This window comes from Etheostoma spectabile, chromosome 21, assembly GCF_008692095.1.
Source record: "Etheostoma spectabile isolate EspeVRDwgs_2016 chromosome 21, UIUC_Espe_1.0, whole genome shotgun sequence".
Lineage (NCBI taxonomy): Eukaryota > Metazoa > Chordata > Actinopteri > Perciformes > Percidae > Etheostoma > Etheostoma spectabile.
The window spans coordinates 3,931,959-3,959,753 of NC_045753.1; the positions used below are offsets into that span (position 1 = coordinate 3,931,959).

A 27,795-nucleotide genomic window follows, 5' to 3' on the forward strand; every position below is an offset into this window, starting at 1 on the left:
TCCTCGTTTACTTTTAAATATCTGGTCATATAAATTTTGTCATATTAATATATTAGGCTTCAAATAATTCCCAAAAATGTAACTACAGAACACACTACACACAAAGGTGCCTCTGTCAATAAGACATAGACAAGAAGACACAACAATCCATTTGTCAGCATGTACTGCAACCCAGGATAATGACATTTATAGACCTTACAATACATGTGTATTTGAATTGAATAAAGAAATAAATACAATATACAATATACATTTTACTGTAAAAAAACAACAATCCTGGTCTGTTTTTTTCATCAATACAATTTGTGTAAATATGTATGAAAAGTATACCATCAAGAAAATCACACAGAGAACTTTAAAAGAGGCGCACTCCTCTTGCTGATAAGTTTTGGCAGTTTGCACGGACAGCTACATGTTTCCTCCAAAATGTGGTGAGCATGCTGTTCGATCAGAGGCATGCTGCTTTAAGTAAAGGCACTCAGCATGGTCTATAGGCATCCTCCACTCACACTCTTTCTTCACATTTCATGCAACAGTCCTCAGGTCCACCTTGTGTAACTTCCCTCCTTCCATGGTGAGACAAATACTGTAACTGCCTATAGGGATTAAAGGCAAGGTTGGTAACGATGAAAGGCTAGCATTTCTATTTGAAAGTACCACTTCCTAAGGACTCTGGCTAACCCCTCCCCCTGCCTCCTGTCCCAAACCCAGACGTGCACGAGCACCGCAGCGTCGCTGCTTCAAAGCAGAGCGGAGAATAATCAGAAGCAAAATCACTCATCAAAACTACTTCACTTTTTCTGAGTTTTGTCCTCCATTCAAATAGACTTGCAGTAAGTCTGGCGACAACAACGGCCTTTGAGCTCAGGCTTGTAGGCAGGAGGGACACGCGTGGAGGCATTTCATTGGTTCTTTCCAAGAGGACTGATAACAGGTCCTTTTCACTCGTTTACATAAGTTAGTAAGTTATAAGTACATAAGTTATTTATTGCTGTCGGGGCGTAAAGAACATTTTAAACAATGTATAAAAAAATATTTTGGAAAGAGTTACCAACCCTGCCTTTAACACCTGATGAGGTGTATTTTAAGCTACCTAATGCAATTTCAATCTAGAGCGACATCATTGCAAGTATGCAAAAGGTTTATTTGTCACATATGCACAAGATTCAACTGTATTGGTTCTTTGGCGATTAGACTTCATCGCTGTGTAAATTATATTTTACATGGGAGTAGAGATGTGCTGTGATTGGCTCTTAGAATTCACGGCCAATGCCGTTTGGTTTAACTGAACAGTGAACGCCCCGAATCAGCTGATCAGTAAAGGAAAGAGAGGTATAAGAAGCATAGAAGTCTTCCTGAAAGAATTTACGCTGAGCTTTATTTGGTTCACATATCGGGTGGGAGGCAGTGTATCATCACTCCAACATACAGTATGTGTACAATGTTACAATCAATATGTGGAGCTCCCTATTACTGGGCTGTCCAGCCACGTTTATAAAGCTTAGTGAGCTATATATTGAGAATTGTAGAGTTGACGTGATGGTTAAAAGGTATGGTGTGTAGTTTAGCACTGGTCCTTAAAAGGTCCCATATGTAACATTTAATTAAATTTTAATTTATAATTTAATTTATACTATTTATTGATCCCGGGGGGGGGGGGGGGGGGGGGGGGGTGCGGTGCCTTGCTCAAGAGCACCTGACAGTGCCCCGGAGTTGAAGTGGCATCTCTCCAGCCACCAATCCACACTCCTTACTTTGGTTCGCATGGGGACTTGAACCAGCAACCCTCCGGTTCCTGAGCCAACCTTCCTTACCCCCCTTGGGGGTGGCAGTAGCTCAGTCTGTAGCATCAATACATCATCACCACATTAATTCTGAAACATTTGTATAGTCTGTAAACTAGGAACACTGCTGAACATACTGCAAACATTTGTTGGGGAATTTGCTTTGCAATAGCTGGAACAGATGAGTTTATGGTCACTGTACATGCTGGAGTAAGTTAAAGGAAAGTTAAAGGAAAGTTAAGTCAGCGTTGTAATCAGGACTTTACAAACATGGAGGTTAAGATTTCTTTCTTCTTGCCTGGTTTGGTTTCAATAATGCAGTGAGCTTATGGTTACACCATTTGATCATAATAAAAAGGTCATCATTCTCCAACCTCGGGCAGACAATAAAAACAATAATACCTTTTATTTATATAGCACTTTTCATTAAACCCAAGGACACTTTAAAGAAATGAATGTGACTGAGTTTAGCTAAGGGAGGTTTTAGGCTGTGGCGAACAGGTGGTGTCACACAACTGTACACCAACCTACAGACACAACTCTGGTGGGTCTCATCACCAAGAACAATGAGACCAACTACAGGAAGGAGGTCAACCTTTTGACCACATGGTGCAGAGACAACAAGGAGGTTGTTGATGACGTCCGGAGAGATCATATCCAATACCCACCACTGACTATCAATGGTGCCGCTGTGGAGAGGGTGAGCAGCACCAAATTCCTGAGGACCTCTCCTGGACCATCAACACTGCATCACTGACGAAGAAAGCATAGCACCTCTATTTCCTCCACAAACTCAAGGGAGCAAGAGCCCCTCACCCGTCTTGGGCACCTACTACAGGGGCACCATTAAGACCATTGTCACCAGTTGCATCACTGTGTTGGGTGGGAGCTGCACTGACTGCAACAGAAAAGCCTTGCAGTGCATTGTGAACACAGCTGGAAAGATCATTGAGGCCCCACTCCTCTCCTTGCAAAACATAAATAACAGTAGACTCACCCTCACACATCTTTTCAGCCTCCTGCCCTCTAGGAGGAGATATAGAATCCTCAGTGCCCGCTCCACCTGAGTAGCAAACAGCTTTATCCACCAGACTGCCAGGAAACTAAACTCTTTCCTCGCTCTACCCTCACAAAAAACCTCTGGACTCTGAAGTTGCTGTTTCTTATTTTTGTACAAAATTCTGGACTCTGAAGTTGCTGCTGTTGCACTGTAACATTCTTGTCTTATCTTGTCAACCTAACCTAATTACTTATTGTGGCCTGCGTATTCACAAGAAATACATATAGCAATGCAGATTAAGACTAGTTGATTTCCTAGCCAGCTATTGATTTGGGACTATGTATATTGGGTGGAAGCACAGCCAAACTTACTTCTGTTTATGCATGCGTTTGGTCCCTTATCTCATGTCTGTGTGTGTGTGTGGTTTGTTTCTGTATGGATTATTTGTAAACTGCAGACATCACTCTTACTTTTGTATTTGTTTCCGCCCTTCCCGTCTTGTTTTTTGGGTCCTGGGACACGTTCTTATGTGGGGTCCCACCAGGCTCGGTGCTTGGCCCCTTTATTTTCTCTCTCTCTCTCTACTCCCACTTGGTTCCATTCTCAATAAACATGGCATTTCTTTTCACTGTTATGTGAACGACAGCCAGCTCTAAGTCCCCCTCAAAAGGTCTGACTACTCCGTTAACCCACTGCTACAGTGTTTACATGACGGTAAAGCTTGTATGTCCTTAAATTTTAATGAGGAAAAGACAGAAGTCATGGTCTTTGCTGGCATTTCTGTTACCCTGCTGCACCCCTACACTCAAGGCCGATCTTTCAGGTCATCTGACCAGCTGCCCCTGACGGTGCCTAAAGCTAGGCTTAAGCTCAGAGGAGACCCAGCATTTGCAGCTCCAAAACTTTGGAATGAGCTGCCTCTGCACATTAGACAGGCTTCCTCGCTGTCTCACTTTTAAACTCTTCTTAAAACCCACCGGTTTTCTTTGGCTTTTATCACCAGGTAGCGTGTTAATCTAATGTGTACACTTGCATATTTTTTTACAGTACGCTGGCAGTGCATTTTAGTTATTTTATTTTTTCTATTTATTTTATTGCTTTTATCTTTACATTTGCTATCAACTTTTTATTGTGCTTTTATTGTGTTACCTATTTATTCTGTATTATCTTTTTGTGCAGCACTTTGGAAACCTTGGGTTTGTTAAAATTGTGCTATATAAATAAAAGGGATTGGATTATATTGGATTATGTCCCAGCATATTGTTTGTAATTTGTAAATAAAAACATTTTATCACAAAAAATGTAATAAGTAGTTTATTGTTTCATTATCTTACTGGTTGGTCGGTCTCAACATACTTCACATGTGCATTACGTTTCATAGCCATATGTACAAATGGTTCATGAGAACTGTCTGCTCTGACTTACCAGCACTAAAAACAAACCAAGCGGATTTGTCCCGTTGTATTCAAAATACAAATTGCTGCCGGAATATGGAGAAGAACCTGAAGACACCGAGCCAAGCCGAGCCAGCCACGTGCATGAAAAAACACCAAAAGATTTTTAAACTGTTTGGTAACACGTTAGATACTTTAACTTTATATGTCAAATGTGTGATGTTCAGCTTGTTGTGGGGTAATGAATCACCAGAGCTCTCAACCATGGTCACATTTAGTTTACCGCAATTATATTATTGTACGACATTTAACATGACAATGACCTGCTGATGTTTAAAAATTCGACACTCTAGCAGTACTCCTCTCCCTGTCGGTCGGGCAGGTCGTTAAGGTCCAGAAAGATGGAGGTGTTGGAGAGTTTGCGCCCATTGGAAGACAGATCTAGCAGCTCCTCGGTAGTGCTTGGCACCGAGCTGATGTACATGTCCCACACCTGCTCGGGAGAGTCCAGTTCCAGCAGGTTCTGCTTGATCTTCAGGTTCTTCTCCATGTTCCTGCGCTTGTGCTTGAACTCCAGGATGGTTTTGGTGTAGCGGTTGATGGTGGTAACAGAGGATGCCATGCAGGCTGTGAAGGAGCTCCATGCCAAACTAAAGGATATGTAAAACAAACAGTTTGTGCCTCTTGTTTTAAACTAAGGCAAACATCATTAAAAAGATCTGCACACAGGTGATTGGGATCTACTTGATTGAGATGATTGAGAGTCATCTCCCACATTGGACCAAGCTGATTAAAGTTTTCTGAAATAGGAACTAAAAACATCCCAAAAAAATTATTGTTAAAAGAAATCAAATAGAAAAGTAGAAACATAGAAAACAGTAATATATTGAGTTCACAATGACACTTTTTCTTTTATGATCAGAATCAGGGCATGTCTCCTACACCCTGTTTTTCTTCATTCAAAATCGGACATTATTAATTCAGATGTATCATGTTATATTGTTAAAAAAAAAATATATATATTATATATATATATATATATATATATATATATATAAATATATATATATAGTACCTGTATATTAAATATTTAAAAAGTGTTTCCTGAACTAGAAGCCAGAGAGGTTAAAATACAAGATCAAATGATGATTTTCTTTGCAAACTTTAAAGTGTCGTCAAAGTTATATTATTTTGAACTTGACAAAAAATGTTTTCTTGAAATCAAAACATCAAATATAAATTAAAAGTTTGTCTTACTATTTCATTGCCTTGACTTAACAATCATCCCATCATTGTCACATTTAAGGACTAGTAATATTGTGTGACATGAAACAAGTTACCAAACCTAAAATAATGACGTGCCTATTTTTGATGGCCTTCCGTATTAAACCTATAAGGGTTGTTTATTTAGAAATTTTTAGTGTGCTTCCAACTTTGTGTTTAGTCCTGTTCAAACATGACAAGACCACTATACCACTGACACAAAGCCAACAGCATCCTTAATGTAATTAAAGTTGACTTGTTACAAAGTATATTCCTTTATTCACTTGTACCACAGTCTTTGCCGTCTGTATCTGCAGATTTTAAAATGCTGTATGTGTACTCACATGTACGACCAGCTGTAGTCCCATGTCTGAGGTTTCCAGTCCTCTGGGCCCAGACTAACAGTCAGCTGGAAGGCTGTGGTGAACATCATGTGGGCCACCATACCCAACAGGCCTGCCAAACAGAGAGGGGACAAAAAGAGATCCCATCATTTCACAACCTTCTACTCTAAGCAAGAGTGTCCGGCTGCAGCCTGGAGCCTCCCGTCTCATGCCTCCTGCCGGGTGCCGTCCCAGAGCTTCTACTTTAAAAAAAAAAAAAAGCTTGCATCTTGTCCGCTATTGTCTTTGGTGTTTGGGATGTTTTTGAACTACACAGTACAACAATCATGCTAATGAATAACATAATTCTGTTCAACAGACGTCTCAGTTATGACACAATTAAGCTAGCAAAGCAGTTTTGTTTTTATATTTGCTAGATTTATTCAGTTTGGGAAATCCCACGATCTCTACAAATTGGCTGGCTGACTAAACAGGGAGTGAATAGCTCTACAATATGAATGCAGTTTGATCATCACCAATATTTTGTTGGTACCAAATGTCAAAGTTGTTGTTCTGTATAATCGCAATATTACATTCCAGGGTACACTGTAGTGATGCTTATACTGTATATGGACCTGGAAATGTAACCCTCTTATGTAATACTACCTACTTGACCCTTGTGTTGTCTTCCCGTCAACCATGAAAAAAAAAGTTATTTTTTCCAACATTTCTTGTCACTTTTTCAATGTTGTGGGTGCTTTTTTAGATGTTTTTTTTCCCAGTTATTTGATATTTCTAAAGTCGACATTTACAGCACTTATTTTGAAGGCCCATTTTTTGCGATAAAACAAACGAGTCAAATTTGACCCGAGGACAACATGAGGGTTAATCAAACGATCCAAGTGTTTCTTCCACCACTGCCTATTGTTTGTGCGTACATATTCTGCAGTCATAGACATTACTACAGCATCATACACACCATATTTAGGTCTGCAGAAAAGATCATCGGTGCCAACCTGCCCTCTGTCCATGACTTATACACTTCCAGACCCATCTCACCCCGGACACAACCTGTTCCAGCTTCTGCCCTCTGGTAGGCGCTACAGAGCACTGTACGCCAAAACCAACAGACTCAGGAACAGTTTCTACCCACAGGCCATCACTCTGATGAACAGCTGACTTCTCACCCACAGTGTCAGGTTCAATTCTGGTCAATAACCCAGTAACACTGTCTCTACAGCACCTGGTCACTGGTTCCACTTATTATTCCACTTAATTAGTATTATTCATCATATCTCACTTATTATTTGCTATTTGTTTATCATTCTCATTCCCTATTCCAGAGCTGTTCATAACGTTCATACTGTGATATAATAATACTATTTATGCCAACATCCTTTGCAATATGGTCCACATTCAAATAATTTTTATTGCACTCATGCCTCTATATTGTTTTTGTTTCTGTTTAGAGTATGTATATATTAGTGTGTGTATATATTGTTTTGGTTGTTTTGTATGTGTAAGCACATTGGGAGCAATGAAATTCCAAAATGAAATTCCTCGTATGTGTCCTCACACCTGGCAAATAAAGCTGATTCTGATTTATGCAGGTGGAGAAATCCAAAACTTGATACGCCTGCCTTCAACGGCGGTTCAGATTAGTACATTTAAGAATGCGGTACCTAGTTCTGTCAGTGCATCTTCTACTCCTCCAATCAGGGCTACCCACTGTCCTTTTTTCAAATACCCTTCTCCTTGTCGTCTCTTCCAACTCTTGGCTGGCTTTCTCTATTCAAATTCATTCATTTTTTCCTTTTTTGTCTACGTCATTTTCTGTTACATCCCAGATTTGGTTAGCCAGAGCACAGGCTGTGGCTCTCTTCACACTGGACTTCTCAATGCATATGCAATGGAGCAAGAAAAAAAAAAAAAAAACAGCATTTATAGCCCACCAATCCGATTACCACATAAACCCTCCAAATCCCTGGACTGAACAAGAGCGCGCCAGATTCAGATCCAATCACCTAAATTCCCATCTCATCCCTATAGATGCTCATGTTTATTCTTAAAGATATCCCAGTGCAATATTATCATAATTTTGAGCAGATCAGAAGCAGCTTTGTGTCAGGATAAGTGGAATAAATCTGAGATCCAAGGCCTTAGCATGTTCTGTGATGTGGTAATGATGCATGCTCTGCTCACACAAGGTCAGTATATTTCATATGAAGTCAATTAAAGTGTTAATCCAGGTTGCTACTGACCAAAGCACTCAGCGAGGACACGCAGCATCGTTTGGGGTTGCTCAGTCTTGCAGGAAGTTCTGTGGCTAAGGTGCTCTTGAGCAAGGCACAGGACCCCCCCCCCCCCCCAACTGCTCGGGGCGCCTGTGCATCGACAGCTGCAGCCCCCCCCACTCTGACATCTCTCCATTTAGTGCATGTGTAGGTACTGAGCATGTGTGTGTAAATCAGGCCTGTGTGTAATGGGTATAATACAAACAGAGTGAAAACATTTTAATGTAATAAATATTATTATTATTATTAGATGTGACTGACTTTTTCAGCTCTAACGGAGTGAAAAGTTGTTTAGCGTCATCATCATCAATGAGCAGTAGAGGGCAGCAATGTGTGGAAGACTGAAAAAATGAATGACGAAGAGCAAGGCTAACCCTTACCCCTTGGTTTCGAGGGCCAAGAGGTAAGGGTAAGATAGAGAAATGGGATTCAGCCTCTGGGAGTCACCCGATTACTCAATTAATCAATTGAATATTTGGTAAAATACTCAAATACTAGAATAATTGACTGCTGCAGCCCTACATAAGTTCTGTGGCAAGACAAAAAAAGACATGCATCACTCATACCTTGAGTAATAACAGAAAGATAAGAATTGACTGCTACTAGGATATAAAATGTAAACCAGCAAACGTCTTCGTAAGCGGTGGCTTATATAAACCCTTCCAAACAGGTTGACGTCTCCCAAGCGTAGATGACCTTGCCAAGGTGTGTCACCCTGAACTCTTATTCAGACACTTAACCATCATTTTATACAAAGGTTTACCATTCACTTCTTCCAAGTTCAAATAAGTAACCCTAACCCACTTTCCCCATCTAAAAAAAAAGCCAATATAATTATCAAAACTGGCTATTTTTTAATCTGTGGTCCCTTGGCTTTCTAGGTAAAAATACAAATGAACAAGAACGAAAGACAACAGCAAAATAGAAAACAAGACACAGCACGGAAGCAAAAATAATTAGCAACAAAGCACAGAGTACAAAGATTAAACAGCAATACAAGCAGTAGTGAACTAAGAGGAAACAAAAAGTAAAGTTCACACATATATCACGATTGAAAACTAGCAGAATACATACATAATAAATAGTTTTAGTGCTGGTATGTACAGTATATGTATTGATCAGCCATCGTTTCAGCTGCTTAGTAAAAAGCAGCACCATACTAAACTAATGTAGAGACTTTAGTAAAAGCCAATGCAATTTATCCTAAAATTAATCACCAAAAATGTTGTTGAAGGAATCCACACAAGCTAATCTGTGCCACGATGAAGTGTCAGTTACAAGTATTCTCCCTCTACGAGACATGCTTGACAGGAGCCACTTTTTAAGCTGGCCTTATATTTTTTTCTAACATCTGCACCTAAAACACTCCCAAGTAATATCCCTTTTTTCCCCCCCCAAGTAATATCCCCTGGTAGATCTGAAATATCTTGCACCTTTTTTCCAACCACAGCTTCACTTTTTTCCCCTCAGAAGGGGACATTTTCTTGAGAAGACCTACGTACATTCTTCTCCAAAATATAAAATTTGTGAAGCAGAAGCTCAATAGAGAGGGAATACAACATCCCAGAAAGAAAGGCTCCATGCCGTGCCCCCCTCTGTGCGTTAAAAGGCGCAGCCAAACCACCAATAATATAAGGTATACTCTCAACATCACTGCAAAATACTTGGATATTTGCTATGAAACCTGGGCTGAACCCAAAAGCACACAGACACTGGTGTTAAACCTGGTCTAAAGCCTTTTGGAAAGACCATTAATTCAATTCAAATTGCTATATTGGCATGAATGTCAGAAATAATATTGCCAAAGCCCCAAGGATAATAATGTGAGAAGAAACACATACAATTCACTGAGTAAACTAAAATATATCCATTTAAGATACAACAAATAAAAATGAAAACAGGAAATCAACAATAGAATCAATCTATATAAACTAAAATCTCTAGTGTCAAATGTAAGACAGAAAACAAAGACAGACGCAACAAAACAAATGTAGAGGACTAGATGAGAAGAATGTGTTGGATCCTAAATAGTTTGAATGCTTATTCAAGGTTGCACTATACAAATAACCCCGTTCAAACAGTTAGTATGTGTTATCGCTTTGTTTTTATAGTTACAAATACATTATTATGATTACTATGCTTTTTGCTGTGAGAACCTAATCCATAACCCAAAAAGCAACGTTTTAGCTACCACCAAAGAAGAACATGTTTGTTCTACCCTAGAAAATGTCATGTGAAACTGCTTAACACCTACTTGACGCATGATTGGTAACAAAGGGCTGTAGGAGGTAACGTTGTCCCATCCGTAGTTTTCAATATACGCCTGCAGAAGGAGGTCCAGGGTAAGACAAACTCGGGTGACCGCTGGGGTGTTAACCGATGTGACTTACTGCAACTTTGTCTCTACAATATTCTACCACAAATAAAGTCCTATGTTCCAACTGCATGTCTTGGGACCCTTCTTCCTGAAAAGAATCTAGAGGGCAAGATTTGAGCCCAACCAATGTTAGGTCTGCTGCTGGTTGCACCCTGGGCGTTTCTCAATATGTGTTCTTCTATGGACTTGTGTCCTTGTGTTCTTGTGAAACGTCATGTTTGGTGGCCAAAGTACTGACCCAATACACAAGTTAGCATTTCGCCAAGAACAGTTAAAATCCCCGGATGTGATCTCGACACGCCCATTTTACCGAGGATACATCGGATGGTAACTTGTGTGAACTTGGCCGGGCAGGTATCCCAGCATTCAATTCGGGTGTAAAGCGCTTATGGTTTCCGGTACACATATTTTCACAATTTACGTCTATTATTAAATCAATAATTCATTTTTAAGATGTTTTAAGGCGAGAAATCAGCGGTGTAGATTTTGAATACAGGCAGTTCAACGAAAATTGATGGTGAATTAAAAAAGCCTTCGGAGTTTGAAAGCTCCGCAAACCCCGGCGGGCGAGCTTGCTACGCCAGCCGGGAATGACTCTCGCGAGCCGGTCAGTCAGTCAGCTCACAGACCCCTCTGGCCCCACGTCTAGACAGACCCCTCTGGCCCCACATTTAGACAGACCCCTGCAGCAAAGCCAGGTCCACAATTGTAAGATATTTTAAACAATTCTTTTCGCTGTCATAAATATATCTGTCCTCCTCATCCTGGCTCTCCTCCCTCGCAGGATCCTCTTCTGCCTCTCGGTAACGTATACAGACGGCAGTGACTAACTTTACCCAGTCCATCTATAATTTTAATACCTATTTTAACATTTCTTTTCTGCTTTCAATTAAAATTGAATCCCGAACAAAGTTACAAGGATTTTTTCCCCGCCGTTGTGTCGGTATTTATATAGTTATTGGCCCGTGATACTTAATAGCACTTTAATTGAAAACCTTGAAGACTAAACAACAAAATAACAAGGCGGTGTGAAGGGTGACCGTCCTTGCTTTATTATGAATACACACATCAAAGCTAACTATAAAGTGGCAAGCGCCCTCTTTGCTGGGGGTGTTGCGCAATAACAGGAGGAACGCTTCGTCTCAAAACTGCCAACAGCGTTTTGTGTTCTTCTGAACTTGCGAGTTCAGTCTTCCAGGTACAGCTAGCAAGTACGGTCTCCCCAAGAACACAAGTCCGTTCTTTGCTTACTTGGTATTGAGAAACGCCCCCTGTCTCTGCTCTCCTCCCCACTGTCTGTCCTTGATTGCAGGAGTGAAGCCTGGTGTGCGGGAGTCAGGGTTCCAGCTGCAGCTCATCAGACCCAATCACCTCTGCTTCAAATACCCTGTCACCATACCACTCTCCCTCAGATCATAGTTTAGGCAACGACGTTAGTCTCGTTGCCGACTCAACGACGTTAGTCTCGTTGCCGACTCAACCGTTGGATTCGTTTTGGGAACCTTGCTTGTACTTATTGTTGTTTGTCTAGCACAGTTTCCGTGAAACTGACTCCTGCCGTCCACCACTCCTGCTCTCCACCCTGGATCACCGGATTATCGGACACGGTAGCAGGGCAAGGCAGCTTTATTTGTATAGCACATTTCAGCGACAAGGCAACTCAAAGTGCTTTACACAAAATCGGTTAAACAGATAAAACACAAGTGTAAACAATTTAAAAAATAAAAACATTAAGACAGATAAAACCCTAACCCACTTGAGACTACCTTCACACTAATTAGTCAATTTTAGTGTTACCTTTCGTGATCACTCACCACTCACATTCTGCACCCTGGATTACATATGATTTGTTTTGGACTTGTTTTTGTTCCCTATTGCATCCCCTGCATTGGACACTGGAATAAACCTATTAGACTATCATTCTGGTCTTCGTTTATTTGCATTTGGGCTCAACCAGTTCCCCCACGTAACAAAGAAGAGTAAACCGTGGGGAGATGAGCTCCACATATTACACGTTGTTGTGTTAGTTGTCTCTCAGACTGTGACACGCACTCACATATCTGGCTGCTTCTCCAGCGCTCACACTATTGAAAGACCATTATCCATCCCCAATGAGCTAGAGACTGAACTGATGATGCTGATGATGATACGTATTAACCTGCCGGGCACACAGTCTGGTCAACATGACCTCTCTCACCACCTCTAAATTTAAACTTTAGAGAAGATTTTATAGTCCCCGTAAGAAATGCTTGTAGAAATTACGGTAAAAAACTGTCAAATGGCAATAAAAAAGGGTAAAATCCAAAATAGTATGTCACTGTTAAATACATGAAATTACCTTAATCAAGGATCAGTATATAACTTTCATTTTTACTGTCATATGTAGAAACCCTAATTTTACTGTGATGTAAGTACAGATTATGCTGTTTACATTCAAATATGTGGTATAAAAATGCAAAAAAAGTCATGTCATTTGTATTTCATTGTAGTTAAATTGATGTTTTCTTTTAGACATAAGAACAAACAAATATCACTTTAAAAGTAAAGGCGTGCATATATTGGGTTTCTACTCCTACGTTACAGCGAGCGGCCACCACAGCGACTCATGGGGAATCTCTTCTCTTGAGAAAAAGAACCTCTGCAGAGTTTGTTCCAGTCTGAAGGTTTGTTGCTTTAAAAAAAAATATATATCTCTCAACTAACGTAAAAAATTTAACGGCTCTCTTTTGTAGGTTTGTATTAATGTGAAGTTAGTGAGGTTAACTTGGCCATGTTAAAAGTTAAGAGTTTAGGTAAATTTATCTTGTTGTCAAAAGTGAATTGTGTTTAATGTTAACGTTAGCTGTAATTTTTAATAGGGATTGGCTGCACCCCTGTACTGTTATCTTATGCTGTTTTCTGCATCTGTACAGCACTTAGTAGTAGTGTATAAATAAACCTTGACCTTGACCTTGAGCCCTAGATTTTCTGGTCCGAGTGCTGGATCTGCGCCAAAAAGGTACTACTTGCATCTGAGCGTGCCCATTCTGGCCTGAAATATAGCAAAGAGCTAGTCCAAAACCAGTGTTCACAGTCCATCGTGACAGGCTTGTCAAATGACAACATAAGAGCAGAAATGAGAATGTATCTGCAGGACGAGGAAAGAAGTGATGAGCTGCTACAAAATATGTAGGTTGCGTAATATAACAAAACTGAGAGGACCCAAAAGATTAAAGCCACCAACACAAACACTCATCGGGCAAATCTGAACTCAATAGAGAGAAGTGAAGATGAAAGTGTCTTTCCAACCACTGCTTTTAGCTAAACCTAGCAAACCAACTAAAGAAAACTCCCTATGTAGGAAAAGAACACAGCCATCAGGGAATTTACAGGCCAAGTGGCATCACTGGTAAAAACTATCCAGCATGAGAGACAAGCGGGTGATAACCAAGTCAACTTGTGAAAGCTCTAAGGAGACCATAAAGACAGTGTGTAGCATGTCAGCAGGACAACAAAAACTGCAACAATTGTTTCAAATGTGGCAGTGACACACATTGGGCAAAAGGGTGTAGAATAGGGGAGGTACAAAAAGTGGTGGGAAACTAGCGGAGGTTGTAACTGGGGGACATGCCATTACCTCAATAACAATGTCCCAAAGAGCCCCAGGACATACTTTAGACACTACACTTGTCTCAACGTTGCTAGCATGTTAGTTAGCAGTAATTAGCCTGTGCCTATGTTAATGTGAACTAGCATGTTGCCTTTTCCCCTGTTAATGTTAACTAGCATGTTAGTTAGCAGTTATTAGCCTGTCCCTATGTTAATGTTAACTAGCATGTTGCCTTTGCCCCTGTTAATGTTAACTAGCATGTTAGTTAGCAGTAATTAGCCTGTGCCTATGTTAATATGAACTAGCATGTTGGCTTTGCCCCTGTTAATGTTAACTAGCATGTTAGTTAGCAGTAATTAGCCTTTGTCTATGTTATCTTCTTACATATACATATACGTTTGTGATAAATCTTACTGTGAAGGAATAAAACTGAACTTGTATACACTAGTAGCAACATCCCGATCTGAGCGGTGTAACACGTTTGAACGAAGCCCTAGCTAGCACTAGGCTCCCTAGCTAGCACTAGACTCCCTAGCTGCTTCTCAATTGGTGGTTTTGAGTAGTTTTGTATTGTTGCTAGAAATTCAAAGGGCAGATGTGATGTGTGTGTGTGTGTGTGTGTGTGTGTGTGTGTGTGTGTGTGTGTGTGTGTGTGTGTGGTCTTCACACGACAAGCAAACACGATTTTACAATGTTTTAGCGTTACAGACAAAATAAACTATTTGTAGAGATCGTGGGATTTCCCAACCAAATAAACAGCGCACATATTTACACAAAACTACTTTGCTACCCAATGTGGTGTAAGATATCAGCAGCTTGAATAAATGTCACTGCCACTGTATTTTTATTAGAGAAAGATTAGGCTTAAATGTGTTCAAGACCCATAAGTCTGGCTTGGAACACAACACACAACAATATGGAAAGACTTTGAGAGCCATTGCAAAGGGGCAATTGATGAAAAAATGAGATAACACTAGCTGAGACAAAGAAACAGGTGGTGTGAAGCTGGCACAGACATCAAAGCGACCTTGAGCACCTGCACAGCACCCCCCCAGTGCCTATTCCAGTTGTTTTCTGGACTTGTGTGGAAGTGAGAACAAACCACTAAGCTGCCAATGTCTAGAGTTTACAGCAAATTAGCCAGAAGACAGAAACAAATGTAGCTAACTTGTATGAGCTACTAGCTAACGTAATAAGTTGGCTAAGCTGTTGTGTTTTGGGGTTGTTTTTCCCGTCTTGCTTCTTTGTGTGCAGGGCTGCCAACTCTCACGCATTGGCCGTGAGACACACGCATTTGACTGGTTTCACACGCGCACACGCCGTTTTCTCACGCTGAAGTGTCAACCCGGTCGGTCAAATTTCTGAAAGATGAGTTTATCTATGTTTTTACCTGTTGAGCCACTTGTGATCGACTAGTTGTGCTTTCAGAAACTGTGAGGGGGTTCAAGAGCGCTCCCTGTCTGTGGAAGTTTCAAATTGTCGCAAAATGAGAACCTTTTTTTCACGAGCCATCCCAGGTGCATTTCCCCGGCTTCAGGTATGAGCTCTGAGTATCACAGACCCGTCCGTCGCTTCGTGTCCACTCTCTCTGTAACAATAGAGGTGAGCAGCGCGGCTGGCAGTGTAGCAACTTCAGTTCATTGTAGTGGACCCGCTCTGCTGGGGGCAGTGACGCGTTGCATCCATGCGTAGACCTCCGATAAAGAGCAGCGTACGGACACCTCTAAACTCTGTCAGAGACCAGAGACCCAAATGGGCCTCTGTGACTATCAGACGGTCTGAATGAGATCCACCATATCAGTGGAGCAATGACATGCACAGCAGACTATATTACACCATATACTATATTATACTATATATACTATATTACAACTCTCCAAATCTCGGACAACAGAGATGGGAGGAGTATATTTTGAATGGGCACAAAGTTGTAAATAGGAGCGAAATCTGGTGAAACACATCTGAGCTATACTATATATATATATATATATATATATATATATATATATATATATATATATATATATATAATCGATACTGCAACGTTGGGCCACTATTGTGCATCTCTAACCTCTGCATCTCTAAATGTAACTGTAAATAATTAATTTGATGTTTTTTAAAATGAACAAATAGTCTTTATTTTCACAAAAAAGTAAAAACAGTAAGTGGGGCCAGAGGATGACAGCCAAACATTACTGAACATTGGCACAAAGGTTAAAGGATTATAATTTATGTAACTCAGTGGTTCTCATTCTTTAGAATTTCAGTGGTCTAAGTTGATCCCTCAACATTAATTTAACTTTGGGTCCCTGGTCCCTACACCAGGGACCCCTGGACCTGGTCCCTACACCAGGGACCCCTGGACCTGTTCACCACAGACCCAAATCTTCTCAGCTGTTGCTGACATATGCTACTGTCTCTTCATGTGGTTCATTATGTTTGGCACATTGTGTGGGTCAGTTCTTATATCAGAAGAAGTTAATAATGTAAATGCTGAATGCCCTAATACCTATTGATACAACAACACAAAGGCTCTTAACCCTACAGTTTTGCACATATCATGTAACACTTGATTTCTCCATTTTTTTTGCAAAAAAACTCTCCAGAAAGTGCCATTTAATGGTTTATTTTTCAAATTTTTTTTCCTGGGGGAACATACCCCCAGGCCCCCCTAGGGAGAGCCCCATCCCCCACAATAATAACAAATCCCAATTTAAACCCTGAAGTATAATGATGCTGAAAGACCCAAAGAAATTGCTTTGTACGCGGCAAAATATGGGTTGGCCCCCCCAAATCTCACTCCAAGGTTTTTGGAAAAGTTGGCAGCCCTGGTGTGTGTTCGTTTTCTCTTTGTGGTTTTCTGTCTTGTGATTCCCCGGTAAGTGTCTGTTTGTTCTACTTCTGTTTTATCTTGATAATTTGGTTCCCTAACTTGTCTAGCTTCACGTTTGTCTGTCTGATTGTCCTGCCCCGCCCTAATGTGATTCACCTGACGTCTCACCCGTTCCCTGTTATCTCATTACCTCATGTATTTAACCACAGTGTTCCTCTTGTCTTGTGTCAGATTGTCCTGCCTGTTTTGCTCAGTCTTAGCGAGAGTTGTGTCGTGCTTTGTCATCCAGTCTTCGTATATTCCCCGTGAGTTACTCCAGATATTCCTCGTGCTGTTTCCTTGTTTTGGTTTTGGTTTCCCCGGACCTGTTTTTTGGACTTTTTTCATGTGGGACTTTTTCTTCATTCTTTGTTCCTGGATTTTGCCAGCGCCTGTTGCTTCCTGCACTCTCAGAAAATGAAGTACATAATTGTACCTTTTAGGGGTACAATGGCTTGTCACTGGGGCTGTACCCTCAAAGGGTACAGTTTTTGTACCCTTGGTATAGGGTACATATTTGTACCCTTGTGTTTTAAGTTGAGATCAAGCAGCCAATCAGGGCTGGCTCTACGTATTTGACACATCTTTCCACCAATCAAAAGTAGTGAGCTGGCAGTCTCCGTCCCGCTCTCCAGTAATTAGATGATGGATAATGTAGGCTATGCAATGCAAAGATGTTTCTGATGAAACACACTGTAACAGTGAGAATCAGCCATTTGTGTGTTTATGTGTTGTTTTTCATTTACATAATCAATATAATGCCATAATTTCGATTTAATTTCAGCAAATTGACTTACAAAACTTTTATTTCAAGGCTACTCAAATATAGTGATAATTTTAAATCTACCTTAAATAATTAAGGTTTAATTAAAACCTTTAAACAAATTTGGCTTGGCAGAGGCTGTCTCTTGATATTGTACCTTAACTTTTAAAATAAACGGTACATATATGTACCTTTTAATGCTTGGCAATATATATGTACCTTTTGACCCTCAAAAAGGTCCATATATGTTCCTTGAGGTCCAACAATGAGCCCTATGGGGTATGTTAGTATAGATTATACCTTGGGGGACAGAAATGGACCCCTATTTCTGACAGTGTGTGATTGCCTTGGTCTTCTGTTAATAAATTCCTGTTTACCCCTGCCTGCAGTCCTCATCTCTGCATTTGGGTCCAATCCTCACTCCCCCATTACACTAAGCCAATATAGCATGGCCATACAGGCTAACGTACTGTACTTAATGGAGACATTACAGCTACATACAGTAATCTAATAACGTTCTTCCAATCGCCACATTGGTATAGAAATTATGTTTTAACGAATTATAATGCGCTCATTTGCATACATTTGACAAGGCACTGCAAGTGAATAGGAATAACAAAATATCTAAAACATGTCACTGCAGAACTTCCCGACTTAATGATTTATATCAAGAGTCTTTTCCCCTGAAATGGTATGTTTAAATATGCAAATTAGCTTGTTTGGTTAATTTAGCAGAAATCTACAAATGCAAACAGAATGAGGGTATTAGGCCTTAAACAAACACTACCTAAATGTATATTTTGGTTTTCCTTGCATTGCAACAAAATGGACCAAAATCTAAAAACTGACCACTACATGAAGAAAAGTGTCCCTCTTCGAACAGTATCTTCATAATTTGGATCACAGGCTCCTTATCTTCGGTAATTACTAACCCTTATATTAGTTTGTTGTACGCTGATAGATCTTCATATAATACACACAGCCCTCCAATCAAAGGTTTCAAAGTAACGACTAGTGACCCTAACCCTAGCAACAACTTTCTGGAAAAGAGAAACAGATTTCATAAGCTTTCTTGTGGCAGAGGAATCAAAAGGTAAAAAGTTTGTTAACCCTCATCCTTAAATGGCTGGAGGAACTTAATATCCCCAAAGGGTTCCCACAGTGCCAACGTGAAGGGGAAGAACAGGTGTTCAGGCCCGACTGCTTCAAGAGCCTTTTATGTACCATGTGGTGCCCGGACTTGCAATCTGGTAGTAGCGGACGCTGCTAAGAGCTCACCAGATGCCACTGGTTATTTTGGATATTTAACTAAATTATTTAAACTCTTCTCATTCTCCTCACAGAGCTGGGGGCCATCCTCATGAAACATGTCAAAACACGGGATTTTCTGATGCCCAGGCAGCTGCTAAGGAAATGTGCATTCTGCAGCACGTGAACGGGGCGGAAACTTCCACGCACTCTTTAGGAAGCTCAGCCATACGCCTTAGCTTCCTGCATCGAACACACTTGTGTATCAGCTTTGCAACCAACTTGAACCAAGAGAATGACCTAGACAATCGCTCAAGCATGTTATTCTCGTGTTATCCGAGAGAATAAAAATTGACAATCGATCAAGCAAACAAACTGGCTTTTTTTTCAGTGTACTTTCCGACAAAACTGAGCACTGATTCAAATATGGCTCAATAAAAAACACACAGATTAAAAAAAAATGAATGGTCAAAAAAATGTAGTCATATCTATGGTGAGAGATTCATGCATGTCCTCATTTTGTTTCTTCAAACTCGTAAAATACTGATGTTTGGGCAGGGGCTGTCAGCGTCTGATGCAAGGAAACAGCACCCTTTGGTGTGTGTTTGTGTGTGTGTGTGCACAACGTACCAGGGAAAGCAGCATCTAGAAGGGGTTTAGCGAGCAGTATGTAAGGGGGAAATTACAATAAACCAAAGTCCAGTGCGCTGTGTTACTGTATGCTGTGCTGAATAAACCAAGTAGAGCATACTGATAAATGGTCCGGTTTTAATTAATTTTGTTTTCTTTGTTTTATCTATCAAATATTACTATTTTGTATCTTTTGTCATTTTTTTCTTGTAACTTCAACTGGCCTAATGGACTACAGATGGAAATTAGCCCTCTGGCTACATTTTGGCCTTTTCACGTGTACTACTATACATGTTATCAATGTGCATTGTCTGGAAATATTAAATAAAAACAAATTCCCCCCAAAAAAAACCACACAACTGAAGAGAAAGGGGGAATTTGTCTCTCAAATGACAGCCACCCAGAGGCCTGAATCCTGGAACCACTTTTACAGCAAATATAAAAAAACAATTTGAATCCTCCTTTTAATAAATGAAATGAATACTGAATGATGGTTCTCGCACACAACACAAGGAGATTATCTGCTGCTGACCATTTAAATTCAACATATTGTGATGTACTAAATTTAACGGCAAAGATCACGAGTCTACTCACCTGAGAGCACGGTGAATATGGCAGCGAAGGCATTTAGCTTGAGACCGTCAATGACATTCCCCAGTTGACACACCTCTATGGACATGAGGATTCCTCCGGTAGCCAGCAGGAGGATGTACAGGCACTCCGCAACAATGCACAGCCACAGCACTCCTACGGAGAGAATTAATTACAGCAGAGGAATAGCAAAGAGGAAAAAGGGGTGAGGGTGGACACGGTTGAGTGAATTATGGAGGGGGTGAAGTGATGGGAATTGAGAGAGATGGGGGATGGGGAATTGAAAAAGAAAATATGGGTATGTCAGGGCGAAGGGAGAGAATTGGAAAAGAAAAAGAAGGATAGGGAGGAGAATGAGACAGGAAAGGTGAGCCGGTGACCTTGTCACCCTTTGACCTTCACAGTAGGAGAAAAGACATGCGATCCGTCAACATCCTGAGCTCAGTTCCGTGCGTGAGGTAAGACAAACTATCAAGAGATTTTGAAAAAGGAAGCTGTGATGTAATTGCATATCTCACCCAAGGGCGGGTAGTTATTATGTGGTTAAATAATCACAAGGTGGCCGAAAGTAATATCCCTGTTGCCGAAAATAGCTCAGTATGAATTATGAATAGAGTTCTTCGCCTTAAAAGGTCTCGGCACAAAGATTTCTTTGAATAAATCCATAGGAGGGTGTGGAGGACTAAAGAGAATGTTACTATTAGACATTTCAAGTGTTAAAACAGGCAGAAATGAAGTGCATTCCTTCAAAGTATTTCCTCTCATTTTGCTTTGATATATATAATATTTTAATATTATGATACCAGCATGTGAGCATGGAGGTGAAATTGCAGCAAAAGAGACTTCAAGTGAATGTGCAGTGGTTATAAGTGCAGTAGTAATAAGGCATTTGTTGGGGGACTATTTTCAGCGGCGGATTAATTCCAGAGTATTCACGGCAGCAGGTTTGTGGAATTGATTTATGAAGGAACATATTACATACTAGGCCTACTGTCATTTTATAACTTTTTGTCTAGCATCATCATAATCATATCATATAATTGGATCCCTATCATATAATTGGATCCCTGGCAGCTGTTCCTTATGTAATTTAATGGAAAATATCGCCAATGACAATCAATTTGATTCCGATTCACAACATCCCAGTTTGATTTTATTCTGATTTGATTCAATATCAATTAAGTTAGGGAAATATCAGTTGTAATACCAATTCTGAGGGATTATGAAAGAGATTCACAGAGAGTTCATGCTGTAAATTCTACTAGCAAGAAGCAACCTTCAGATATTATTTTAATAATGTACCAGCTTAAAAATGTATCCCCAAAGATTTTGTTTACGGTACTTTTTACTTATACATCCATGGTGAAAAGGCATATGTTAAAAGATTGATTTCTGGATTTTTTTTAAAATTGATATCAGTTCACTGAAATAAAGAACTTATTATTGTAACCCAGCCCTATACATAATATATATTTAAAAAAAAACAAGAAACCTATTAATTTCTAAAATATATCAGGCTTCGGCAATCCCCTTTACAGCAGATTACATTTGTTGGTTTTTCTTGTCTTTTAAGGGTTTTTATTCTTGAAAATAAGAAAGAGAGAGACTATTACGCAGGATTCATTTTAAGGCAGCAACATTTGTTGTAAATTGACTTAGAGAAATCACAATTTTAAAATTATTATCCTACTTTGATCGACAAACTTCTGGAAACCTCGACTGCAGCGTCCATGTAGACTAAAAATGCCATTATTGGGATGCATACGTCACTCGGTACTCATTAATTCGGGCAAAATGACTCCTAAACAAGGTCTGGCCTATAGCTCACTTTTATGCGCTACTTGAATAGCTAAATAAAAACATTTCCTTGATATATTGTCTTTTTTTTTTTGAAAGTAACAGTGTGCAATATTGGAAACGACATGCAAAAGACCCTAATATCCCTGAATATTGAACAGTTGAAAAGTGAGAAGAGTGCAGAGAGTAGATAATCTGTCGGTGTCTGGCTAGATTTTTTTTTTTTTTTTTTTAAATGTCGCGTTCGTTCCGGACACACACTCCACACTCATGTTTGCTAAAAACGCGGGGATTAGTGACGATTCTCTCCGACCAACCAGCAGTCTGCAGGTTTCCACGTCACCTTTTGGTGTCGCCTCGGCTCGCTTGGAACCTCGACTGAGGTAGTACTAAAAAAAAGTACCTGGTTGCGGGTCCCAGGGACTTTTTTTCGTAACGGAAAACCAAAAAAGGCGAGTAGAGTCGAGGCGGGTCGAGTAGATACCACGCAGTGGAAAACCGCCTTGAGTTAGTACGCTTGCCCCATGTTGGCTGAGTCCTGCAGCGGCCCGGGTTCGAATCCAGCCTGCGGCCCTTTGACACGCATCCCCCCATATCTGTCCACTATCTTTATCCAATAAAGGGAAAGAATCCCAAAAATAAAATCTTTAAAAACAGCTAACCTGAACACAATTTTAGACTGACTACTCAACAAATGGAGAAAACAACAAATTGTGGTTATTGAAACAAAATGACAACTCAGTCTGATTATCTGGCTAGCTCATTTTTGGGGCTCCAGCCCCAAATGTTTTCTAAAAAGCCCTGCACCTTAACTTTTCCGTCAGTCTCTGCGATTGGACCAGCAAATCAATGGAGCAAAAGTTCTGTTACTGGGGAAATAGCTACATTCATTCTGTGAACTCTACCGACGATTTGTAATGCTGTTATCGCCAATTTCCTGGCCTACCTAAGTTATGTAACCTAAAATTAGCAACATCATCTATTAGTAACATTGGATGGCAGGAGGGAAAATAAGCCATCCTCAACATTGTTGTGTTTTGGAAGTTGGAGAACAATTGGATAGATAAAACACTAGATGTATGTACAGATTTGTAGGGTTTCTATTATCAAATGGCTTGAAAAATAGTGCACATAGACATTAAATGGAGCATGCCCACAGACCACCCGCCAGGATTGGGATGAGCCCTGAACGTTTACAATGTCTGGCTCCGCCTCTGCTTGATCATGTTCAAGTATTATTTTTTTTGTTTAAGGCAGGGATACTATAACCTAGCGCCCTTTACGAACTTATAGTCATACTGTATTTCCAAGCAGTAAACCTTGAAATTAAATGTCGGCTCACAGAAGTGGGGCTCTGACAGGTGGTGTACTGTCTGATTGGTACGGACATTGCCAGTATTTCATTACATATGTTACATACCTTTTAAAAAAACATCAGTTAAAATGGTGCTTATAGCAAGAAAACTTAAAAAAGTTTCCCCGCTATAAGCAACGTCTCAAGACTCTCAAACCTCTGTGAGCAGCACAGTGAACCTTTTTCATTAGATTGGATGAGTCTTGCTGCTTTTGAAGCTTGAGTTTACAAACCTCTTGAAAATCTGGAAGAAATAGTTATTATTCCAGGTTCATACCGGCACACGCTACTGAATTAGTGATGGACTGATGTATTAGATTACAAAATGCTTTATTCGTCCCACAATGGGGAAATTCCCTTGGAACAGCAGCAGTATTTCCACAGACGTACAAACAACAGATAATGTGCAAAAAGTACTGAATGAATGCAAAGTGGCATTATTTAAAAAGTTTTTAATGTAAAGTGAGGTGGCCATAGTACAAAAAATATTGCAATGTAAGTAAGTGACGAGAAATTCAATTTAATAGAAAAACGTAATTAAATAATATAGCAAAAGTACGTAATCATGATATAAATGATATTGAAGTGACAATGCAAATAATATGAATTGTATGCGTGTCAGTGATACTATATCAAAACATGTATGCTTACCTCTTTCATTTGAAGGTGCAACATAAAGGAAACTTCTGCATTTTTCACCTGGAAAAGATTGATTAGACATTTAATTGACAGTATAACCACATAATAACTACTGGAACACGCTGATAAGTGAGAGAGGAACTTCATCTGTCATTCCATCAATTTTACAGATTGAGATAGAAAGACACAGAAAGCCTAGTCCACTTTGTGTGACACAGATAAAACCGAGACGTGAAAATTAAAAAGCACCATTTGAGCCAATCACAGAAGGGATTTCCGTTGTGTGTCTGCGTAAAAACCAGCGTCAATTTCAGTTTGTAGCAGTGTGCTGGTCAAACATTCAGCATGGGGTTTTACTGTCAAAAGGACAAATGCGTGTGGAGACAGACACTCATGGGGACACAGTCCTAGATCCAGAATTGGTGACCCATGCAGGTCTCAGTGGGTTTATCTGGAGCTGGTCCATGAATCAGTTTTCACAACAACAAAACAGCAACTTCGAAGCGGACGTCATCAGACTATCAAACCCTGTTTTGCAGGGACATTAAAAAAAGAGCTGATGCCATTAATCAGCTGACAGGAAGTTACTTAACCCTCGTGTTGTCTTCCCGTCAAAATTGAAAATCAACACTTTACTTTTTACCTTTTCTTATGTTTTTGTCCCTTTTTTTTCAACGTTTGTCACTTTTTTTTTACATTTAACACTACATAACACTAACTTATTAACTTTAGTTTTAAAGTTATTTTTGGAATTTATGGTCAATTAACCTCATTTATAGGAAACTATTACTAGCGTTTGAGTGAGAAAAGCAGAAATTAGGAATTGTTTGGATTAAAATTAAAGGAATGTGTGTCGATGGATAATCACAGACTGGAATAGGTCAACTTTTACTCAATACTATTTCAAAAACACTTCAATCTGTTTTTCAAATGCTATAAAATTGAATAAAACACCCCAAAATGAATGAAAGTAGAGATTTGTACTTGGCAAAGAGCGTTGTGTGGAATCAATCATGTTATTTTGGGTAGTTAAAAAGAACACTGATATAGGACAACGGGTCAATTTGACACAAAGACAACATGAGGGTTAACCTAGTTTGTGGATGAGATGTTGATCAGACAAAACATGATATAGGCTTATATGTCAACTTATTATTCTTTTTTTTTTACATTTTATGGACCTCACCTCTCACTCTCAGTTGAGTAAAACCGTAATGCATATAATATCTTTAGGAGGGCCACAATAATCTATTTTTTGTGTTCAAAGTTGATGACCAGGTGTAAAGATTTGACATGCGTATATGTAACTTTGAAATTCATTTCTCAAATATATCATGCAATCTAGTCCGTATTAAAGCAGGATTTGTTTTTTATGGTGTAAGATTTTACTAGAAGCAGGACTTTTTATGGGTTCCTGGAAAGACGTGCTTCTGCGCTCCGGTCCCAACACCATCATTTTTAATTTTTTAATTTTTATTTTTTTAATAACGTACCGATCATGTTGATGTTCTGCTCGCAGGAGAACCAGATGCCGGTGTGAAACTTCCTCATCATGTACTTATCCTCCCCGGTCTCCCAGGTGTACTGCACCAGCCGCGTGTCGTTGATGTTGGAGCTGTTGAACCTGATGCAGAACGACTGCTTGGCGGTCACCGGGCCCGTGCACAACGGCTTAACCACTTTGCGCGTGCCGTCGCACCAGTAGCTGGTGGTGAGAGCCAACACCGCCAGCAGCAAAGCAAGGAAGTTAAACGTAAGAGCCAACGACGCTCTCCGGCGCCTGTCAATCCCCATAACGGCGACCAGTTGAGTGAAGACCCCTAATTTAATCCGTCGTTGGAACAACGTCGTATTTTGACGATTTCTCCTCAAATCGTCATCATCCGATTAATCCCGGTATTATAACAGCGGCTAATTATCGCGGCACGTCTGGCCCCTACAGTGTGCCTCTCACATCTGCTCCTCCCGCGCAGCTGACTCATTTTGTAGGCTGCCCCCATCACCACCACACACACACACACACACACACACACACACACACACACACACACACACACACACACACACACACACACACACAGAGAGAGAGAGAGAGAAGGGGATGAGCAGCGGAGCTCATGTAGTCCTCCCCAGGGTTTTTGATGGACTGCATTTATAACACAAAAAAAAAAAAACATAAAATGTTGCTTTTCTTTTCCAACTTTTGTCCTACTTGGTGAGCTATTTTTTTTGTTTATGCAGTTGCTTTTATTCAAGGAATGTTTGTGCCTTAAGGCGGGGTCTTCAACAGGGGGTCCGCGGACCCCTGTTGAAGACCCCAGGTACTGCTTGGGGGTCGCGAAAGTTTTGGTTGATTAGACTTTTTTTATATTCCCCCCCACCCCCCCTGCAATTTTTTCCCATAATTGAAATGTCTTTAAATACACATTAACATGAATTCAACACACTGTAGTAAACAGGTAAATGGAGGCAGAAGATGTCTTTCAGTCATCAATGCACACATGGCACTATAGGACCAGTTTGATATAACACAATTTTATACAATATATATAATTAGGGGGTCCCCGCTCCATCTCGCCATCAGTTTGGGGGTCCTTGGCCTGGAAAACGTGAAAGAGCCCTGCCTTAAGGCATTAATTAGTACTTGAAACAAAGCAGAATGATACAGGTCACTTGCATCAAGGCTATTAATCACTTAACATTGATATATAGGTTTAATTTCCTTTCATACATACCAGTTCAAAGGTGGGCCGTCAAGGCCAGGAATATGAAGGACCGTGTAGGCCATATATCCAGAATGCATGTGTGGGGGTGCGAGAGAGCAGACGGAGACTGAATGCAGACACTGACAACCCCACCCAGGGAATTTTGTCAAGAGAATGATTTGAATTACTAATGAGTGATTTTAATCCCAATTACAAAGTTAGTGAGATATTCAAGGTCACACAAGGACACAACGCAGCCAGAGACGAGGTTCAACTTTTAAAGGAACACATTTTTTTCCCAATCAGTTTTAAAACAACAGTTTAAACACATTTATACCAATAAAGGAAAATAAAACAGATATAACTGTGTTGATGTTTACCAGTGGAGGGGGAGGGAGTATGAGGGCAGTGTGGGATCCCAGGGAAAGTCCCCCGTGAACACACAAAAAACACACAACAGTGAACACAGGAATTGAAAACGGGGGAGACACCCAACACACAGGAAGGGGAGACCACCACCCGGACACCAACACCACCACCTTTGGCTCTCAGCAACTAAAAGGGGAACAAAAACGGGACACACACACACACAATTAGCAGATAGGTAGAGCAGTTGTCTCCTATTTGGAAGGCTGTGATTCGATCTCAGTCCTGGGCAAAACTGCGACTGGTGGTTGCAATGCTAGGAAGCTAACCAAACTCTCCAGCGGCTTCAGCCCGGTTCCTAGTGTGTACAGTAGCCCCATAGAGCTGGTGAGGAAGCCCAACCCATTTAGTCCACGTACCCGATATGCAGACCCAGATCCGACCCAGCAGGAGGAAGCAGTAATAATACTTGGTTCTCCGTCGCCGTGTTCCCTCGGCGAAGTGAACGGATGGACCCACCAGCCGAAAATCTATGTACGTTCGATACAACAGCGGATAGCAGTACAGAGATGAGTGTAAAGGCAGCCAGACCACCACCCTACCTGTAGCCCAGCAGACTACACTGTTAGACTTTGCTGTCATTTCTACAGTTACTTACCACAAAATGCCCAGTGAAATACCATAATTTTCTTTTCCGGGTTCATTACTGTAATAAGCATTGCATTATGGGTTTCATTTACAGGGATTTACTGTATGTTTTAAATTTGCGGGAGTCCCGGAGTGAGCAACCCGGAATTATGGCGCAC

At 40.4% G+C, this 27,795-nt stretch overlaps 1 protein-coding gene across 1 annotated transcript; it reads right to left on the reverse strand.

Annotated features, from left to right (window-relative positions):
• Positions 1-2,169: 2,169 nt before the first annotated feature.
• Positions 2,170-25,876, reverse strand: gsg1l2b (gsg1-like 2b). Its single transcript, XM_032502783.1, has 5 exons — positions 25,412-25,876; positions 23,931-23,978; positions 20,132-20,284; positions 5,786-5,897; positions 2,170-4,828 (listed from the first exon to the last, which is right to left on the reverse strand). The coding sequence occupies exons 1-5, from the start codon at positions 25,710-25,712 to the stop codon at positions 4,528-4,530; spliced, it is 915 nt and encodes a 304-aa protein (XP_032358674.1). The 5' UTR covers positions 25,713-25,876; the 3' UTR covers positions 2,170-4,527.
• Between the last annotated feature and the right edge of the window lie 1,919 nt (positions 25,877-27,795).